General features: G+C 34.9%; 1 protein-coding gene across 1 annotated transcript in view; it reads left to right on the forward strand.

Moving 5' to 3' along the window:
• The window catches only part of RNF138 (ring finger protein 138), a 41,309-nt gene extending 22,203 nt beyond the window's left edge, over positions 1-19,106 (forward strand). The window contains exons 4-8 of the mRNA XM_082640540.1: positions 137-252; positions 12,434-12,490; positions 13,330-13,441; positions 14,822-14,929; positions 16,776-19,106. Coding sequence (XP_082496666.1) covers positions 137-252; positions 12,434-12,490; positions 13,330-13,441; positions 14,822-14,929; positions 16,776-16,844 — 462 coding nt within the window. The 3' untranslated portion in view covers positions 16,845-19,106. The remainder of the gene's footprint in view (positions 1-136; positions 253-12,433; positions 12,491-13,329; positions 13,442-14,821; positions 14,930-16,775) is intronic.
• The last annotated feature ends 2,446 nt before the right edge of the window (positions 19,107-21,552 follow it).

Here is a 21,552-nt window from a genome sequence, read left to right on the forward strand (position 1 = left end):
TGCTGTTCCCCCGCCCCGACCCCTCTAATAACCTGTATTCTACTTTATCTCTGAATTCTGTTCTACCTCATATAAATGGAATCATGTTATATTTGTTCTTTTGAAAGTCACATTACATTTAATCAATAATTTACAGATTAAATTCTATCGCATGAGACATCATTACAAATCTTGTAAGAAGTACCAAGATGAATATGGTGTTTCTTCTGTCATTCCAAACTTTCAGATCTCTCAAGATTCAGTAGGGAACAGGTAAGCAATATTTATTCTTATAGTTTTTATTTTTATAGTTAAAATGGAAATTTTGCAGAGACTATATAAAGTGTTTTTGTGTGTGTGTGGGTGTTTGTGTTTTTAAAGTAAATTGCCTTTGTCCTCATAAGTTTGTTTGACGCATGTAAAATGACATCTGGGAGATTGACTTTATGCTAGACTTAAGCTTATGTAAAAAATCATTCTAAGAAACTTTACATGTCTGAATAAAAAGTAGATCTGTGAATTGAATGTATTTTCTTTCACAACTGAAATTACTTGAAAGCTAGAGAAAATCCCTTTCAGTAATGTATTTGCAAACTAGAATCCTTTTACTCTCTAAGAATAGAATTGTTTGAAATTTTTATTTTGATAAAATGTCATGTAAAAGTGAGATTTGCTACGATTAAATTTATAGTTCTATTTTAGTCTCAATTCTTTTAAAGCTAGGTTTTGGCTTGATTTGTATCTTATTGTCTCAGGTTTATGTACATTAAACATTTTTATGAAATGTATTTTATGCATATGAATGGCCAGAATGCACATGTGTGGTTTAAAAAATAGTGACAAAACAAATACCCAGTTGCCCACTAAGCCAGGTCAAAAATTATAACATTTTTCAGGACCTTATTTTTTTTAAAATAAATTTTATTTATTTATTTATTTATTTATTTATTTATTTTTGGCTGCGTTGGGTCTTCGTTGCTGCACGCAGGCTTTCCAGTTACCGGGAGTGGGGGCTACTCTTTGTTGCAGTGCGCCAGCTTCTCATTGCGGTGGCTTCTCTCATTGTGGAGCACGGGCTCTAGGCGCATGGGCTTTAGTAGCTGCAGCACGCGGGCTCAGTAGTTGTGGCGCACAGGCTCAGTAGTTGTGGTGCACAGACTTAGTTGCTCTGCAGCCTATGGAATCTTCCCAGACCAGGGATCGAACCCATGTCCCCTGCATTGTCAGGCGGATTCTCAACCACTGTGCCACCATGGAAGCCCCTTTCAGGACCTTAGAGTCTCCTTGTGAGCCCATGCCAATTTGAACCCCATACGCCCAGAGGTAACCACTGTCCTCTTTTTTGGGTTGTTCATTCTTTTGCTTTTCTTTATAATATTACTACCCACGCATGTATCTCTAAACAATGAAGTGCTTAATTTTTAAAAACTCAGTAGCAAGCACACACCATTCTGTAAAGAAAGGCAGTATTGGCAGCATTATAGAAAGGCTCCCAGGAGGCGATATGTTAAGCAGAGTCTTTAAGGTTTTATTTTAGTAGCATTTCATTTCACATGTTGCTAATTTTCAGTAATTTAACCACTCTTAGAAGCACTCATACTGTAGTAAGGCTTCTTCTCATCTCCTTAGTTGAAACTGTCCTGGTAAAGGTCTTTAGTAATTTTCTGATTTCCTGCTCTTTTAGGTTCTCGTTTTACTTGACTCAGTGTCATTGGATGAAATTGGTCACTCTTATTTTGTGATTTTTTAAAAAAATCCCCTTAGGTTCATCCCTTTTGGTTTTTTTATTTCTGTACTTCTGCTGTATTGAAATTACTCAACAATTTGTTATTAACCCAGTAAATTATTCTTAAGTGCAGGGATGGTGTTTGTCTTGTTCAACAATGTGTCTCTAGTTCTTAGCAAAGTTCCTAGTATATATGATTTGCGCAGTCACTGCTTGTTAAATGACTCAGTTTTCTTCTCATGAGACATGCCTTCTTCCCTCTTACCCCTAGATCTAATTGGTCATAGGTACTATTGATTTCTAATAGCAGTATTCCTCATCTGTGCATTCCTTCTGCCCCTTTTGTCACTTCCATAGCTCAAGTCCCCATCATCTCTCACTTGAACTGTTTCAGTATTCTTTTAGTTGGTGGTCCTCCTTTAATCTGTCCTGTATACGATTGCCACGGTGATATTTTAGAAGTGCAACTCTGACCTCTTTCTCCTTGTCCTTGTATCTTCCCTTCTGTACCTTGTCAGTGACTTCCTGTGGCCCCATAGCTGTGTTTCTCCTCCTGGGTTCCACGGGCCAGTAAGGGCTCTGTGAACTGCTTAAACTGCCAATTTTTTGTGTGTACTATGTGTGCATTTTTCTGGAGAGAGAATGTCAAGATTCTCAAGGGGTTCCATGATCTAATTAAACAACTAGCTTAATAAGACAAAATCCCTATTCTAAAGCCCTTTCTGATCTGGCACTTACCTTTCCGTTTAGCCTTTGTCTTTCTTGGCTACCCTTATTGCATAATATGCCTTAGCCATGTTGAATTATTCCCACTGTATCCTGGCCATCCTTGAGAAGCAGTATAACTTAGTCATTAAACATGAAGGCTTGGAGCCAGACTGCCTGGGTACCAGGCTCTGTCATTTACTAATTGTATGACTTTGGCAAGAAACTGTACCTCAGTTTTCTCATCTGTTTAAAAAGGTAGTGGTGATACTATTAAACTCCTCATTGGTGGGAGTCAATAAGTAGGTTAATACAAGTAAAACATATTGAATAGTACCTTACTTGGTGAATGTTTGGGGGTTTTTTGTTTGCTTTGTTGGTTTTCTTTTTTTCGGCTGTGCAGCGCATCTTGCGGAATCTTAGTTGCCTGACCAGGGACTGAACCCGTGCCCTCGGCAGTGAAAGCACGGAGTCCTAACCGCTGGACCGCCAGGGAATTTCCTAAACGTTAGTTTTTAATTATCATCATCATCACCATCACTCCCTTCCCTCCATACTTTCCCCACCATTCTAACCCACACTTTGCCAGCCAGTGGACTTTTTCTTCTCTTCGAAGACTTAGACCAAGTGTTAGATACTCTGAAGTCTTTCTTGTTTACTTGTCTGTTTTTTTATCTAGTAGAATTGGCTTCCTAGTCTTATTCATGTTTATTATATCCTATGTAAAATTCTAGTTGCAGTGGAAAAATTCAGTTTGTATATGAATTTCTAGTAAGGAAATTGTTGAAGGAAGGAAAAGATTTTTTTAAAAATGGTAGGAAATATAAGAAACCAGAATGTATAGTCAGGGTACTGGGAGGAAACAGATAATTATACTCAAATTAGATAATTTGAGGGGAATTTAGTGAAGGACTATTTTTTAATTTTATTTTTTGTGTGTGTGTGAAGGGACTGTTTTTAAGGAGTAGAGTATTGGGTGCACTATGTAAGCAGGGTATAGAAAGTCACAAGGAATAGTCATGTACTCTGGGTCTGCTGAAAGCAGGGGAGGGGAGAAAGTAGACACCAGAATTGGAGAAAGAAAGCTATGTGGAGAGGGCAGTTGGAGAGGGATGCAACCAGTCAAGGCAGTTTTGCTGGGAAGGAGTCTGGGAAATAGGTATCCTAACCTTCCTCTTGTTTCTTCCTCCAAATCTGCTGGGCTGAACCCATTTGGGAAGCAGAGAAGGGAACCTGTTAATGCAGGTTAGTTTCTCAGTACAAAGAGCATGGTGAAAAATGGAGGAGAGAAGATCTAGAGGGGCAAAAAATATACCCAGCCCATAGGATTTCAGTTAGTAGTCGAACATATTGTAATACTCTGTACACTGTGCTTCACAGCTTCCAAGTAGTACAAAGAAGAAAACATCCACTATGTTATTAATAGTGTCTGTGATATTGTAGACATTCACAGAAAGATAGACAAGATGAAAAGGCAAGAGGGCTATGAAGGAACAAGATAAAACCCCAGAAAAACAACTAAATGAAGAGGAGATAGGCAATCTTCCAGATAAAGAATTAAGAATAATCATAGTGAAGATGATCCAGGACCTCGGAAAAACAATTGAGGCAAAGATCGAGAAGATGAAAGAAATGTTTAACAAAGATCTAGAAGAATTAAAGAATAAACAGAGATGAACAGTACAATAACTGAAATGAAAAATACACTAGAAGGAATCAACAGCAGAATAACTGAGGCAGAAGAACAGATAAGTGACCTGGAGGACAGAATGGTGGAATTCACTGCTGCAGAACAGAATAAAGAAAAAAGAATGAAAAGAAATGAAGACAGCCTCAGAGACCTCTGGGACAACATTAAACGCAACAACATTCGCATTATAGGGGTCCCAGAAGGAGAAGAGTGAAAGGACCTGAGAAAATATTTGAAGAGATTATAGTCACAAACTTCCCTAACATGGGAAAGGAAACAGCCACCCAAGACCAGGAAGCGCAGAGAGTCTCATACAGGATAAACCCAAGGAGAAACACGCCGAGACACATAGTAATCAAATTGGCAAAAATTAAAGACAAAGAAAAATTATTGAAAGCAGTAAGGGAAAAATGACAAATAACATACAAGGGAACTCCCATAAGGTTAACGGCTGATTTCTCAACAAAAACTCTACAAGCCAGAAGGGAGTGGCATGATATACTTAAAGTGATGAAAGGGAAGAACCTACAACCAAGATTACTCTACCCTGCAAGGATCTCATTCAGATCCAATGGAGAAATCAGAAGCTTTACAGACAAGCAAAAGCTAAGAAAATTCAGCACCACCAAACCAGCTCTACAACAAATGCTAAAGGAACTTCTGTAAGTGGGAAACACAAGAGAAGAAAAGGACCTACAAAAACAAACCCAAAACAATTAAGAAAAATGGTCATAAGAACATACATATCGATAATTACCTTAAATGTGAATGGATTAAATGCTCCAACCAAAAGACACGGGCTTGCTGAATGGATACAAAAGACCCATATATATGCTGTCTACAAGAGACCCACTTCAGACCTAGGGACACATGCAGACTGAGAGTGAGGGCATGGAAAAAGATATTCCATGCAAAGGGAAATCAAAGAAAGCTGGAGTAGCAATACTCATATCAGATAAAATAGACTTTAAAATAATGTTACAAGAGACAAGGAAGGACACTACATAACGATCAAGGGTTCAATCCAAGAGGAAGGTATAACAATTATATTTGCACCCAACATAGGAGCATCTCAATATATAAGGGAACTGCTAACAGCTCTAAAAGAGGAAATCGACAGTAAGACAATAATAGTGGGGGACTTTAACACGTCACTTACACCAATGGACAGATCATCCAAAATGAAAATTAATAAGGAAACACAAGCTTTAAAGGACACAATCAACCAGATAGATTTAATTGATATTTATTGGACATTCCATACAAAAATAGCAGATTACACTTTCTTCTCAAGTGCGCACGGAACATTCTGCAAGATAGATCACATTTTGGGTCACAAATCAAGCCTCAGTAAATTTAAGAAGATTGAAATCATATCAAGCATCTTTTCTGACAACGCTGTGAGATTAGAAATGAATTACAAGGAAAAAATGTAAAAAACACAAAACACATGGAGGCTAAACAATACGTTACTGAATAACCAAGAGATCACTAAAGAAATAAAAAAATACCTAGAGACAAATGACAGTGAAAACACGACGATCCAAAACCTATGGGATGCAGTAAAAGCAGTTCTAAGAGGGAAGTTTATAGCTATACAGGCCTACCTCAAGAAACAAGAAAAATCTCAAACAATCTAACCTTACACCTAAAGGAACTAGAGAAAGAAGAACAAACAAAACCCAAAGTTAGCAGAAGGAAAGAAATCATAAAGATCGGAGCAGAAATAAATGAAATAGAAACAAAGAAAACAGTAGCAAAGATCAATAAAACTAAAAGCTGGTTCTTTGAGAAGATAAACAAAATTGATAAACCATTAGCCAGTCTCATCAAGAAAAAGAGGGAGAGGACTCAATCAATAAAATACAAATGAAAGAGGAGTAGTTACAACAGACACCACAGAAATACAAAGCATCCTAAGAGACTACTACAAGCAACTCTATGCCAATAAAATGGACAACTTGGAAGAAATGGACAAATTCTTAGAAAGGTATAACCTTCCAAGACTGAACCAGGATGAAATAGAAAATATGAACAGACCAATCACAAGTAATGAAATTGAAACTGTGATTAAAAATCTTCCAACAAACAAAAGTCCAGGACCAGATGGCTTCACAGGTGAATTCTATCATAAACATTTAGAGAAGAGCTAACACTCATCCTTCTCAAACTCTTCCAAAAAATTGCAGAGGAAGGAACACTCCCAAACTCATTGTATGAGACCACCATCACCCTGATACCAAAACCAGACAAAGATACTACAAAGAAAGAAAATTACAGACCAACGTCACTGATATCACAGAAATTGAGACACAGATGTAGAGAACAAATGTATCGACACCAAGGGCTGAAAGTGGTGGGGGGTGGTGGTGGGGGTGGTGTGATGAATTGGGTGATTGGGATTGACACTTGTACACTGATGTGTATAAAATGGATGACTAATAAGAACCTGCTGTATAAAAAATAAATTAAAAAATAAAGATTTCATTAAAAAAATAAGTCTATGATATTGTAAACCAAATAGTTCTTAATGAGAAAGACAGCTTTTCCTGATAATAAAAGAGATTATACTGAAGTGCTTTGCCCATAGGTCCTCAAAAGAAGAAACTAACATAGTTTAAAGAAAATTCAAAATAAACCCTTAGATAATTTAATCAATTCAGCATACATTTATTGTACCTTCTGAACTACTGGGCACACTACATGTTATTGAATATGCAGGGATGGATAAAACAGACATAATCTGCCTTTCCATCTGTGTAAGCAGTATAACTTCCAGTCGAGTCATCCAAAATAAACCAACACAAGTTTCAGTCAGATCAGTCAGGGTAAAACTATTTACCATAAAGTAATAAGTGTTGGTGAATGTTTAACAAAATTATTGCATTCGTATGGGGTAGTTTCTTACAATAATTATGTAGCAGTGCTAGTTATTTTACTAACGCCATTTCTAGTTCATAACATAAAATTCTGCTTTTAACATGGAGGACTGTATCTTTCTGTTTTCTTTAGCTACTAGAAAGGAGAGAGGGAGGATGCATGTAATCATTAGATACCAGCACACATTTCTATTTTATCTTCCTTGGAAATTATTTGGTCTGTTTGCAGGCTTTTCCAACTAATCTTAACTCTTTGTAAACATTAATAACTGGATGTCAGTAAACCTATAACAGTTTAGTCCAAATACAACTCTTCACAAAGACTGAAAGAATGAAATTTGTAAACAATCTTATGTTTCTAACAGATTTCTCTCCAAGGTGTTGAACATTTTCAGTAGCTAAGTAACTATTAAGGAATCTGGTACAAGTATTAGATAAAATGTCCTTTTCCTTATTTATAGGCATTCATGATATATGTTCTGGATAATAATTCTTTATTACATGCAATACAAATATATTTACATTTTTTCCAGAGAATTAAAAAAAATTTTTTTTGCTGTTTTCTGAAGCGTGTAAGCATAGAACTTGAGATTTTTCTTCGCATTTTAAAGACTGGAAATGAGGTACTCTAGTATTTTGAAAACTGCCTTAGGTAATACCACAATTTAATTTAGCATAAAATGGCATAGTCATGCATAGGTTTTTTGGGTTTTTTTCTCACCCCTTTTTTTATTGTGATAAGAATATTTTACATGAGGTCTACTCTCTTAACAGATTTTTAAGTGTACAGTATAGTATTGTTATATACAGTATAGGCACAGTGTTGTACAGCAGATCTCTAGAACTTACCTTGCATAACTGAAATTTGTACATGTTGATTAGAAACTCTTATATCCCCGTCCTGTAGCTCCTGTTAGCCACCATTCTATTCTTGGCTTCTTTGAGTTTGAGTATTTTAGATACCTCATATACGTGGAATCATGCAGTATTTGTCCTGTGACTGGCTTGTTTAACTTAGCATAATAGCCTCAAGGTTTATTTATGTTGTCACAGTTGCAGGACTTTCTTTTCTTTTAAAATTGAATAATATTCCATTGCATGTATATGCCGCATTTTCTTTATCCATTCATATCCTTTTTATTCCAGTTCTTTTTGATAAATACTCAGAAGTGGGATTGCTGGATCAAATGGTAGTTCTACTTTTTATTTTTTTGAGGAACTTCACTGTAACTGTTTTCCATAGCAGCTGCACCATTTTGCATTCTCACCAACAGTGTACAAAGGTTCCAGTTTCTCCACATCCTCACCAACACTTGTTATCTTCTGTTTTTTTGATAATAGCTATCATAACAGCTGAGGTGATATTTCATTGTGGTTTTGATTTGTATTTCCCTGATGATTAGTGGCATTGAGAATCTTTTCATATACGTGTTGGCCATTTGTATGTCATCTTTGGAGAAATGTCTATTCATATTTTTAGCCCATTCTGTAATTGGGTCATTAGTTTCTTTGCTGTTGAGTTGTAGGAGTTCCTTATGTATTTTGGAGATTAACCCTCTGTCAGATAGGTGGTTTCCAGATACTTTCTCCCATTACATGTGTTGCCTTTCACTCTATTGTTTCCTTTGCTATGCAGAAGCTTTTTAGTTTAATGCAGTCCCGCTTGTCTGTTTTGGCTTTCATTGCCTGATTGCAAATATTTTTGATCAGTCTTTGGCTAGTCTTATTGTGTCTTTTGACATACATAAGTATTATATTTATACTTTTATATATATTATATTTATTTTCTTTATTTTTTTGCTTTTTGTGACATGCTTGAGAAATTCTTTCCCACATCATAAAGTTATAGAAGATATTTTCTTCTTTAACATTTTTTTTTTTTTTTTTTTGCGGTATGCGGGCCTCTCACTGTTGTGGCCTCTCCCGTTGCGGAGCACAGGCTCCGGATGCGCAGGCCCAGCGGCCATGGCTCACGGGCCCAGCCGCTCCGCGGCATGTGGGATCCTCCCAGACCGGGGCACGAACCCGTATCCCCTGCATCCGCAGGCGGACTCTCAACCACTGCGCCACCAGGGAGGCCCCTTCTTCTTTAACATTTTAAAGCTGTGCTTTTCACATTTATTTTGGATGTATAATGTGAGGTAGGAAAAATTTTCCCCAAGTGATAACCGTTTGTTCCAGTACCATTCATTGAGGAGTCCATTCTTTCCCCACTGATTTATAATGCCATTTTGGTCCTACACATCTGTATTCTGTTCTGTTGCTTCGTTTATTCCTCTAATACCATGCTATCTTAACTACTGTGGCTTTAACAATAGGTCTTAATATCATGTAGGGAAAGTTCTCCCTCTTGTTTTACCTAGAAAATTGTTTCTGTTATTCTTGGCCCTTTACTATTCCATATGAATTTTAGGATCAGACTTTTGAGTTTCCTAAAAATTCCTCTAGAGATTTTGATCGAAAGCATTATAAAGGTTGAATTTATTGAGATCATAGATTAATTTGGAGAGAATTGACATCATATGATACTCATTTTTCCCACCCAGTTTCCCAACTGTTTATCTCTTCCATAAAAAAAAAAATGCAGTAAAAGAAGTCCATTTAGAGCACACATAAATATGTTCTAGTATATCTTTTCCTAGTAAAACCTTATAGTTTTTGTTGCTGTACAAATGAATCTTTTTTCCTGTTTTATAATCTAAGTGGTTATTACTAGTGAGTAGGAATATTAAGGATTTTTATGTTAATCTTTCATTTAGCAGCTTTGCTGATTTATTAGTTCTAATAGTTCTAAATAATTTACCTGTAGATTCTTTTGGATTTATTACGTAGAAAATTATTTGGTTTGTCAATGCAATTTTTGTCTCTTACTGCTTCATTTTGATTTATTGCATTAACTAGGGCCTCTATCCAGTATTAAATAGAAGGCACCTTTTTTTTCTTGATTTTAGTGGGGATGCATCTAAAATTTTATTATCATGGATGGTGTTCACTACCATTTTTTAACATATTCTTTATCTGTTCTATGATGCTATCATCCTGAACTTAAGATTTCTCCATTGAATGGTTCTTACTCAAATCAGAATCTTGTATGCAGTTAAAAAAATGTATACATCTGACTTCATTCCCAGATACTCTGCTATCTAGAGTTTAGGGATTTGTACTTTTAAAAGCATTGTGGGTGATCAGAGGTTTTTTTGTTTTTGTTTCCATTCTGGAGGTTGAATTTTAGTGAATGGTTCTACATCAGATGAAATAAATGATCATATGTTTTTTAAATTGATAGTATGGTTGTCAGTAATAGATTTTCTGTTGTTGAACTCTTTCATACATTTCTAGAATAAATGAGTAGGCTCCCAGTAATAGCCCAGGGCATGATACAGGATGATCAGGAAGGACTAGAATGATGATAACAATAATAATGGAAAATAGAGAATTGTAAAAATAGGTGGAAAGGAGAAAACATTTAAAAAGGGCATTAACTTTGATATTAAAATGCTTTAAATCAGGAGTTTTGTGATTGCATAGCCCACCAATGAAAAAAACTGAGCATGTATTCTGAGTATGTGTGTGTTTATTTTATTTTATTATTATTATTATTTTTTTTTTTGCGGTATGCGGCTTCTCACTGTTGTGGCCTCTCCCGTTGCGGAGCACAGGCTCCGGACGCGCAGGCCCAGCGGCCATGGCTCACGGGCCCAGCCGCTCTGTGGCACGTGGGATCTTCCCGGACCGGGGCACGAACCCGCATCCCCTGCATCGGCAGGCGGACTCTCAACTACTGCGCCACCAGGGAAGCCCCTGTGTGTTTCTTTTAAAACCATGCATGTGTTTTATAGTACTGATACTTTACGCATAACACATGCAAAATTTAAGTGAGATAAAGATGAAAAAGTTACTTTAAAAATAAGTTTGCTTTATTTAATGGTATAAAATATTTTCATTCTTAAAGTTTTGTTACTCTTTTTATTGAAGCAATATGGTTGACTATGATTTCTAAAATTCTTAAAATCTTGGTTTAATACAGTGACAGTAATTTAAAGATTTGAATTAAATTCACTTTACTTTGATACTTGGTCTTGATGACTATCATGGCTGAAAAGATACCTACAACACACAATACAGATCCAAATGGAAGAGTATGTCATAGGTTGAGATACCTATATTTTTCAATCCCATTTAGTAAATATTAAAAGGGCTTTTGTTGAAATTTTCCATAGTCTCTGATGATGTTATAGTTGTTCTTACAAACGAATCGGAAGTTTTTATATTTTATTAGGGCATGTTCAAAACCCAATGATTATCTTTATTTGGAAGATTTAAAAACAGTTTAGAAAAATCTGTTACCAAGTTTAAATGTATAGATATGAGATTTTTAAAAAATAGGTGACATACTATTTTTGGTGAAGTCATAACATCCCTTTAACAAATGCACTCTCCGTAGTTTGAATTTATTTTGAAAAGCAGTTTTTAGTCTCCACATTGTGAAAATACCACCTTTACCTGCAGAGACAGATTAATAACTGCTAAAAAGATGCAAAATAGTGGTTTAATAGTCTCCTATTTGGGCAGGGAAGCTTTCTTGCAGAGAATGTGTGTGGAGACACAACAGTATTTTCACAGAAGGGAAATAATGTCATTGGAGAACATCTGTTAGGTAGATGATATAGTATTGCTTGTCCTTTTGTAAAAGAAAAATGAAAAGTCAGTTTTCTAAGTTTCACAACAGTTTTTTTGTCCACTGCCTATCTCATTTTTATTTAAATGTTTCTGCTATTGAAAGGCCTTCTTTTTATAAAATTTACTACACTGATGAAATTCTGTAATGCATGACTGACAGTCCTCATATGGAATGCCCAATTTTCTCTCAGGATTTCTCTATACTGCATATGACACATGACTCTGGCATGGGGTCCCAGTGAGGACATCAAGTTATTCTGTATATTAAATATTGGAAAGCCTAGTTCCTTTTTGGAAAATATAAACATAATGAACACTCAAATATTTTTTCTTAACCTACTCCATTTTGGATGCTACAACCTTAAACTATATCCTAGTTACAAGTCAAGAAGTTCACAAATTCTTGATTCTACCCCAGCATTCAAAAACTTACTAGTCCAGGTAGAGGTAGAAGAGTCTCTTAATTTGAAAGTCTAAGGGACCTGGGGAAATGTTCATGCTATGGATTTAAGACAATTCTGCAAAATACTATATTCTCTATACTTTTGTAACTATGCCTAAATTAATTTTTAAAGGACCTCATAAGCAGTGTTCTTAGCAGAATTTATTTGAAAAGTAATTAATGCCATAATTATATCATAGTTCAGAACTATTTGAAGTTCAGGCTTTTCAAACAAATTCAGACTGGTTGTCTTCATTAGCAGTTAATGAATCTGTGTTGTGCTTTATTACTTGAAGTATTAACTTCTCCCACTCCCCCCCATGCCTCTTAAGTAATAGGAGTGAAACATCCACATCTGATAACACAGAAACGTATCAAGAGAATACAAGGTAAGCTTTTGAATTTCTATTATTTTAGTAAATAATACCTATCACTTTGTAATAATGGATTTTTAAATTAAAAAATTTAAATTCAGTTAAATCATCAGACATAATGCATAAGTTAGCAGTTTAGAAATAAATGATGCAGTTGCTTTTACAGGTCACATTAAATTAGAAGCGTGTAGCTCTCCTCTTTCACTGTGGTCAGATTTCTTCCATGCATAATTTAGGCAGAGTTGTCAATATTGAACTGTCCCTTGCTGAAATTGAGATATTAAAACCCAGTGATGCCTGATCCTCAAAATATTTTGAAATGCTGATCATTCTGATGGCTGATGCTTTTGTTTTTCACTTTTCCTATGAATTTTGTATGTTAGAGTCTTAGAACTAGGATAAATTAAAGATATACCATATGGATGTAAGTCTTTTAAAAGTTTTAATTTCCTAGATAACGGTGTTTCCATACTGGGACACCATGGGATATTTAGAATTTTCAAGGGGCATACAGTGACATCTATTGGTTACAGGAATGACTAAATTAAGTTGTTTGAATCTAACTACTTTAATAAATGAGACAGCTAGGTTTGTTATTATTTTTGTTTAGGCCTCTTGTAGAGGCACCGTGAAAAAATTTCCTAGACACTAAGGGTACTGTAAACTGAGATTGTTGAGGAATATCTATTGTAGATTATTTATTGAAAACATAGTTTTTTAAAAATGAGACAATCTTTGATTAGTCTATAATTATAACTTAAAGAAAGAAATAATAATTGGTCAAAAAATAGGAGCTCATCATTTTTACGTTATGATTTCAAATTCAGTATGCTGCCTTTAAAATTGTTTTATAGTTCTTCTGGGCATCCCACCTTTAAGTGTCCCTTGTGTCAAGAATCAAATTTTACCAGACAGCGTTTACTGGATCACTGTAATAGTAATCACCTATTTCAGATAGTTCCTGTGGTGAGTATGTATGTTTAAGACAGTCTTCTGTTTAAGGTATGCTGTCCCATTTATTTCACTTCATGTGTACAAGGGAAAGTGGTTACTTTAAACTTGGTGGGGCATTGTCAGTAAGGTATATTTTGTCAACAAAGGATTGATGACTGTGAAGCAAAATGAGATATTTAAAATCCCAGTAACTAACTTATAAAAAGGTGTATGCTTAATTGTGAGGGTAAAGTATGAGAATAGCCTGGAAAAGAGCAAAATAAGAAAAGGTGAACTGATGACTCATTACCAAGGAGTAGCATTGTAAATTGTATCCTTGCAGAATGTAGTATATGAATGCATAAAACAAGGAAGGAAAAGAATCATACTTTCTTTTTGATGCATACATATCTTTTTGATGCCATTTTGAGGGTGTGTATGAGAGTGGTGAGACCTTTTTTGATGACTGAAGGAGAATAGAGCAGAGTGCAGGATTCCGACATTGTGTTAATGGTTCTACAACTCCACATTTGGAACATGAGTTTCAATTTCAACTGTATATCAAACAAGAGAAACTGAGCTGGAAGAGATACTTCCCATTTTGATATGTAAATATTTTCTTCAGAAATTAGAAGGAAAATGTATCAATAGATAAAATAAGGATTGTGGATACATCTTAGCAATTTTACAGAAAGTTGTGGAAGAGTATTCCCCAGTATGCCCTTAAAGTCTTGGGTAGCGCTAAGGGAGATACCACCCCTACTTTGCTCATTAGGAGAGGGTCTGTTACTGTTAAGTAAACAGATACAGTGCCAAAGACATCTCCAGGGGAAAATCTCATATTTAAGAGATTTCATTTGTTTTATATTGCATTAGTGAATTTTTGTTTCTGCATTACATTCAACATAGCACAAACTTTGGCTATAGTCCAGTTACTAAAGTTCTGTTTTGTTTCATTTCAGTCTGTAATCCATTCACTTTTTAAGATGTACTTACTTCATTTGAAACCTTAAGGATACAATTTAAAGCTTCCTTTACTTTCATCTTACTTATAAATGAAATTAAGCTAATAATAATAATTATATCACAGTTATTGTGTGGCTCTAATGAGATTACATACTGGTTACTGGTAACTATTATTACAGTTGGTTAAGGCTGGATATGGTGTTTCTGTTAAAACAGTAGAATAATCAGATTTAAGTAATAGAATATGTTAGATCTCTCTTTTTATTGTGTTGTGTTGGATTAGTGTAATTTATCTAAGGTAATTTGGTCTAGAAATAATCTAGTCATGAAATTTGGCCCTTGGAAATGCTTTTCATGTAGATTTTTTTGTAATATGTTTTAATACTTTCAATAATGATGTTTGGTTATTTTCATTATTTTTTATTTGAAATACTGTGTTTCTTATAGACATGTCCTATTTGTGTGTCTCTTCCTTGGGGAGATCCTAGCCAGATTACTAGAAATTTCGTTAGTCATCTAAATCAAAGACATCAGTTTGATTATGGAGAATTTGTGGTAAGTGAGTTTTTCAAGATTAAGAAAATACCATTTAAATATTGAAGTTAAATTAACTTTTTCAATCTAGACTTGAGTTTTGAGGCAAGATGTATCATCATACTGGACGGTTATAGAGCAAGTTCTGTTGTTTTTATGATAATATAGGTGAATTTTGGTTTGTAGAAGTGGTGAAAGTTGAATTTACTGTCCACCTTCTATATTAGAGATATAAAATAGAGGAAGAGCAAACCCCCAGATTAACAAAATGATGATATATATGAAAACTGTCTAGATTTAAGGAAAATTATACCTGCTAGGAAAGTAAAATTGGTATGACAGATGGAGGATGTATTTCTCGTGTAGTGTAAGTAGCTTGTTAAACTCATAATAGATTTCTTATATCTGCATGTGAGACACATTCTTTTTAAAAATGAGGGAGCTTATTTATGTAAAGCCAGGTTGAATGGCAGATTCTGACCTTAGTTCAGTGCTTTAACAGAGTGCATGAGGGAAGTTATATAATATAAAAATGGATCCCCAGAGCAAAGCATGAGGTTAATTTCTACTTCCCAAATGTGTCTTGATAGTTACAAAAAAAATTTAGATGACTTTCATTTTATTAATTGTGAAATTGCATTTTATTCATCTTCAATGAATTAAAACCTTACCTAATTCAAGGTTCAGCCTGACAAAGAATGGTTCATACTTGTTTTCCAGTTTATGTAATAAGCACAGACATGTGCAATTCTGAGAATGGCATGAACAGAATTTCCATTTCTTCTGCCCTCCAGTGTTGAAATTATGTCATTCTTGATATATATATTTTTTTATTTTGTGTAATTTGCATTTTTAAGTCATACTGTATAAAAATATATATGTAATAATATTTCAAATATATGGAAAATTCAAGTGTACTCTGATAAATTTTAGCAGTTTTATGGAGTAATTATAGGTTATTCTTAAATTCTCAATGTAAGAAAGGTTACTGCATCTAGAGAACTATGTGTTTGGAAAAACAAAAATTTATTTTGTGAACTGCTTTTGATCTAATTGTCAGATTGTTTTACCTTGCCACAGAAGAACATGTAATTTTAATGATTTGAGATTGTCAAATGGAGGCCTGTTTTAAAGCAAATCCATGGACCATAATTGAAAGGAAATAGAATTTTTTAAGTTAAGGAGTAGTAGTATAATCAGATGGAGTGAACTGTAGTTTTTACCTTTATGTTATGATTAAGATGATGTTAATTCAACTAAATGTAATAAGTGCTTATTTTTTTTAAATGAATATACCTTCCGACATTGCCATTCTTTTTTTTTTTTTTTTTTTTTTTTTTTTTGTGGTACGTGGGCCTCTCACTGTTGTGGCCTCTCCCGTTGTGGAGCACAGGCTCTGGACGCTCAGGCTCAGTGGCCATGGCTCATGGGCCTAGCCACTCCGCGCATGTGGGATCTTCCTGGACCGGGGCACGAACCCGTGTCCCCTGCATCGGCAGGCGGACTCTCAACCACTGCGCCACCAGGGAAGCCCCCGACATTGGCATTCTTTTCTAGAGATGACAGAAAATTTATGATTGTGGGTTACCCTTAACTATACTACTTTCAATTAATAAGTTATCATAAAGCACTGTAACTCTCAAATTTCATTCTCTGCTGATCTCTGTTGTTTATCAATTGTTCCTAAATAATTATAACTGAATTTTTTAAATTAAAAGTTCAGGTATTTAGCGCTTATATTTTAAAGAAGTATATGGTGTAACATAAACTGTTTCAAGTATGTGTAATGTGTATCAAGATGTGTAATGTATTGGACTAAGTACTGAGTATGTTTTTCCTATTGACATGTTAATGTTACTGTTTTTAGAATCTTCAGCTAGATGAGGAAACCCAATATCAAACTGCTGTTGAAGAATCTTTTCAGGTAAACATCTGAAGGCTGTAGACGTCTCTGCATCTTTGTACCTGCAAGTGCCATCTTTAAGGAGAAAACTACATGAAGTCACCGTTTCAATAACTTGATGTGTATATTAATAAAAATTCAGTCTATTGTTTTAGTTTTTAATTGAAAAATAAAGGTGGGCCATCTAAAAACTTCATTCTCTTGATAAGTTAAAAGATAAAAGTTATGACATTACCTTTAAAAGCATTAAAAGGATTATATTTCATTAATGTAATGGTGAAAAGGGAATCCCTGTTGTACTTATATTTTTATATTACATATTGAATTTTTCCTTGCTTTTGAAATTTGGTGCAGTTCCTCCCATTGACATTGTTGTACACAGGTAACACAGTACCAAATTGTGAAAGATGTGATTGATATAAACCTAACAAATCTGAGCCAGTTATTTGAGTTGCAGAATGGAGACTTGAAGTGCTAAATGAAACAATCCAAAGGAAACTTTTGAATACAGATTCTAGCAGAAGAATTCAACTATTATAAGAAAATTGTATTTATATAATGTTTAGTATTTTTGAAGACTAGTGAGATTTCTTTACTAATTTTGACTCTTTAAAAAGTGAAAGCTCATTGTATAGATATTTCCTTTTTGCTGTTAGAAGGAAATATCAAGAGAAAAATTTATTTCTTTGATGGGTAGTTGGTAATTTCATATCTTGTTTGTTTGGCTGACTAATTTGTAAGCCTAAAGTACAGTAAGCTGAATTACAGCTCTTTGGCCTCAGAATTTTCAATAGCAGAATTGCTAAAGCTAAGACGAAACTTTTATTAGAAACTTCCAGTTGGTGATATTACATTCTATATATATATTTAAATGAGAGGTTTGACTTCATCTCAGTTTAGAAATTTGTTCAAATCTAAAGATGTATATGCATATATACATACACTTTTGTATGTGTATATACACATATATGCATGCAGTTTTGTCAGGTTATATACAGAATTTCTATTAAGATTTTAAAAATGCACAAGCAATATGAGATCAAAGTATTTATCTGATTTGATTAAAATTTTGTATGTCACCAAATTTTTAAAGTAACAGTCAAATGCTAAGTCATCTACTTGGCTACTATTACACCTTAAAAATGAGTTTACACACCTACACAATTACCTGTTTATATGGTGCTCATTTGTTATCTTAAGGTAATGTGGGACTATAGTAGTGAGATGGATTCTACCAACCACTCTGTTTCACTACATTTTAGTCAAAAACTGGGTTTGTTCTTAGTATTCATTAATGAGAATCATAAAATAACTTGTACTAGAAGGCCCAAATCACAGAATAAAAGATGAAGAGTGGATTAGCTGACATTCCATACTAATACATTGTTGATGCTTTCTTTAAAATAAATAACTCAAAAGAATATAAAAGAAAATCTCAGAAGTAGTTTGCTGCTAATATATACATATATTGTATAAAAAGGTATATTTTGGTTTTGTTAAAATCCTTGTTGACTTTTCTACAGTGAACATTTTTTTAACTTGATTTAATAAAAATGTTAATTTTGGAAGTGGAGTTTTGTAAAAACCTTTTTCAGTCAAACAGTAATTTATGGGTAGTAATAACAATCACCAAAAAAGCCATACATCTTAACATATGCCTTGGTTGTGTCATTCGAAAGAGTGATGTTTACTATGTGCTTGAACATTTCTCTGCGGGTACATGAGTGTAATTGTAAGAATAGCTGTTTAACGAAATCTTTTTTAAAAAGACTTTTGACCATAGGTTTGTCCAGTTTAAGCAATAACTTTAGTACTTTCTTTCAAAATTTAGTACTTCCAGTATGTCAAGTTAAACCATTCTGAGATTTGAGAACTTCTTTAAAGGAAAATTGTAGAGATCATCTTGGTGAAATTGTGTTTTGAAGTTTGTGGGTTAGTTAAATATCATTTATAGTCTGGTGTGTCTTTCATATAAGTTTTTTTCGTAAGGAAAATATTGACTTTATTTGCTTTTACCTGGGAGCTCCTCAGTATGGAAATGTTTGTTTAAAACCTCCCATCCTTTTGTCAGTGGATTAGGAATAGGGATTGGCTTTACAGAGACACAGTTTAAATTCATAAGACAGTCCTTGTTTTTAATGTGCATATAGCTGAGTCAGGATAAGGGAGGAAACTGTATGGATACTCTACCTAAATTTCAGAATACCACTTACAGGCCTCAACAAATTACAGTTTATGTTGTTAAACAGTCTTATTTGAGATGTATTGCTTTATTTTTCAATTAAACGTGGTTTTCTCCTACTTGTGTGTCTAAAATTTTGTCTAGAGGCAGACATGATAACATTTAACTCATAACTCACCCTGGAAGACATGTAGGAGATAACCCATTATTTTGCACTTAAAAAAGTGGATAGGAGAAAGATACCACATGCTGATGCTCCTATATGTTGGGTTTAACTTTACAAACCTATTTTATCTTTATTTCAAATGTTAATCAACTTATAAAGCTATTTTATCAAGTGTTCACACAGCAGGATTTTCAGACCATGCTAGCAACCAGACAGAAAGCTAGTTAACTGGTTAACAGACATTTTTAAATGGAAAAGTTACCTTAAATAAGGTATCAGGGTTCTAAGAATATATTGCCAAATATCATGTCACATACTTGTTGCATGCTTCGCAAGTATTAATTACAATCTTCAGTGAATCATAACTTTATAGGAACCCTTTAGGGCTGCCACTCAAAGAATAAACCCTCTCTGGAGGTTGTGATATTTGTAGAAAAGGTGTGGCCCAGAATACATGTAAATACATGTACTGTAAAACATAATAGAAGTATGAATAAAGTACTCATTCCATGATACCACTTAATATGGAATATAATTTTCTAATTAGGCAGTACAGTTCTGAAAAAAGATGGGGAATCGAAATGAGTTATATCAAGAGATTAAAAGAAGATACAGAGACCTGAAAATGTGTGTTACAGCCTGCATCACCCCAACAGAGATTGTCCAATCCTGAGGCTGAGAAATGGGAGTGACTGCACTCTCACCCCGAAATGAGGAAGATAAATGTGTGTATTAGGTACTTGACTGGCAAACTTGCATTACACTATACCATGCAATTTCCTGTGTAATAAGAATTCTTAATAGATTGGTGAAGGATATACCATTGCAGAACATAAGGTGAACAGGCAGGGGAGTGAATACGGAGGAGACATTAATGAATTATAGCCATTCTAAGGAGGTTATGGAGAGGAAGAAAATACACAAGATGTGAGGGAGAAAATGGCATGTCTGTCTAAATGGGCAAAATAACGGTACATGATACTGAAATTGTGAACAATAGCCTAAGTAATCAGAGCACAGATCAAGAAAAGTTGCTAGATTCCCATAAGTCCCCTTGTTCCTACTTGCCACTACTACCAACTTTTTTTTTTTTTCTGGCCATGCCACGCAGCATGTGGAATCTTAGTTCCCCCACCAGGGATTGAACCCGTGCCCCCTGCATTGGAAGCACAAAGTCTTAACCACTGGACCACCAGGGAAGTCCCACCACCAACTTCTAATACCACAGATTGTTTTGTCTTTTTATACTCTTACCAAGGGAAGCACTCAGTAAAAATTATATCTGGCTGCTTTTGCTCAGTATTGTTTTGAAATATCTAGGTCAGTTTTGTAAATTGTCTTTTCTGTCCAGGACAGAAAAGCTAAAAAGTAGCTTCTAAACCTTCTTTTAAATATTTGTGTGTGGAAGTTAAGTGTATTGCAAGTGGTTCTTTCTCCATGCGTGTTGACACCTAGTGGTTCCATGTCTAGATAAAACCTGAGAACTGACTGGTCTTCCCCTCGTAATAACTGAGGAAAAACAGGTAAAGAGTGTAACCAAATGGTTTTCCACTGAAACCAGGTAAGAATCTGACCTTTCTAATAAACTAGGTATAGGATGTTCTGTTTTCAGGACATTTTTCTAGGAACAAGATTTTAATAAGTATGTAAGGACCATATTTTCTGGCAGTATTGTGTAATGCTACCAGTAGAAACTTAAAGGGCTGCTGCAGTAGATACAGAAGAAGGGGGTAAATGCATCTTTCCTAGGATACTAAAAGCATTTAAAACAACCAAGCCTAGTTTCTTTGGCGTTTTGATGATTCTGCAGTTTGATACTTACATGGTTTTGGACAAATTATGTAGCCTCTCATCTATGGATTGTGAAGATTAAGCGTTAATACACAAAGTGCTGGGGACAGAGCCTGTTACCTTTACTATTACTGTGTATTCAGTACAAACTTACCAAATATGTTTACATCTGGCAGGTCTCTTCAGTCTGTGTGAAATTTTGTCGGGAAAATCTGGAATAATTTTCTCCCCTCCTTTTAGAATATAGAACCTAAAGGGTTATTATGTCTTCGCTAGCCTCAACTTTTGTAGGAACATCTGAGACATTGTGTTTGTCTCCAAGAAGTACAAATACTACAGACAGTGAGAAATTCTAAATCAAAAATACCTTTTAAAATAATCCTAGGGGCTCCCCTGGTGGCGCAGTGGTTGAGAGTCCGCCTGCCGATGCAGGGGACACGGGTTCATGCCCCGGTCCGGGAAGATCCCACATGCCGCGGAGCGGCTGGGTCCGTGAGCCATGGCCGCTGGGCCTGCGCGTCCGGAGCCTGTGCTCCGCAACGGGAGAGGCCACAACAGTCAGAGGCCCGCGTACCGCAAAAAAATAAATAATCCTTATAAAG

Source organism: Mesoplodon mirus, assembly GCF_964341445.2.
Source record: "Mesoplodon mirus genome assembly, chromosome: 13".
NCBI lineage: Eukaryota > Metazoa > Chordata > Mammalia > Artiodactyla > Ziphiidae > Mesoplodon > Mesoplodon mirus.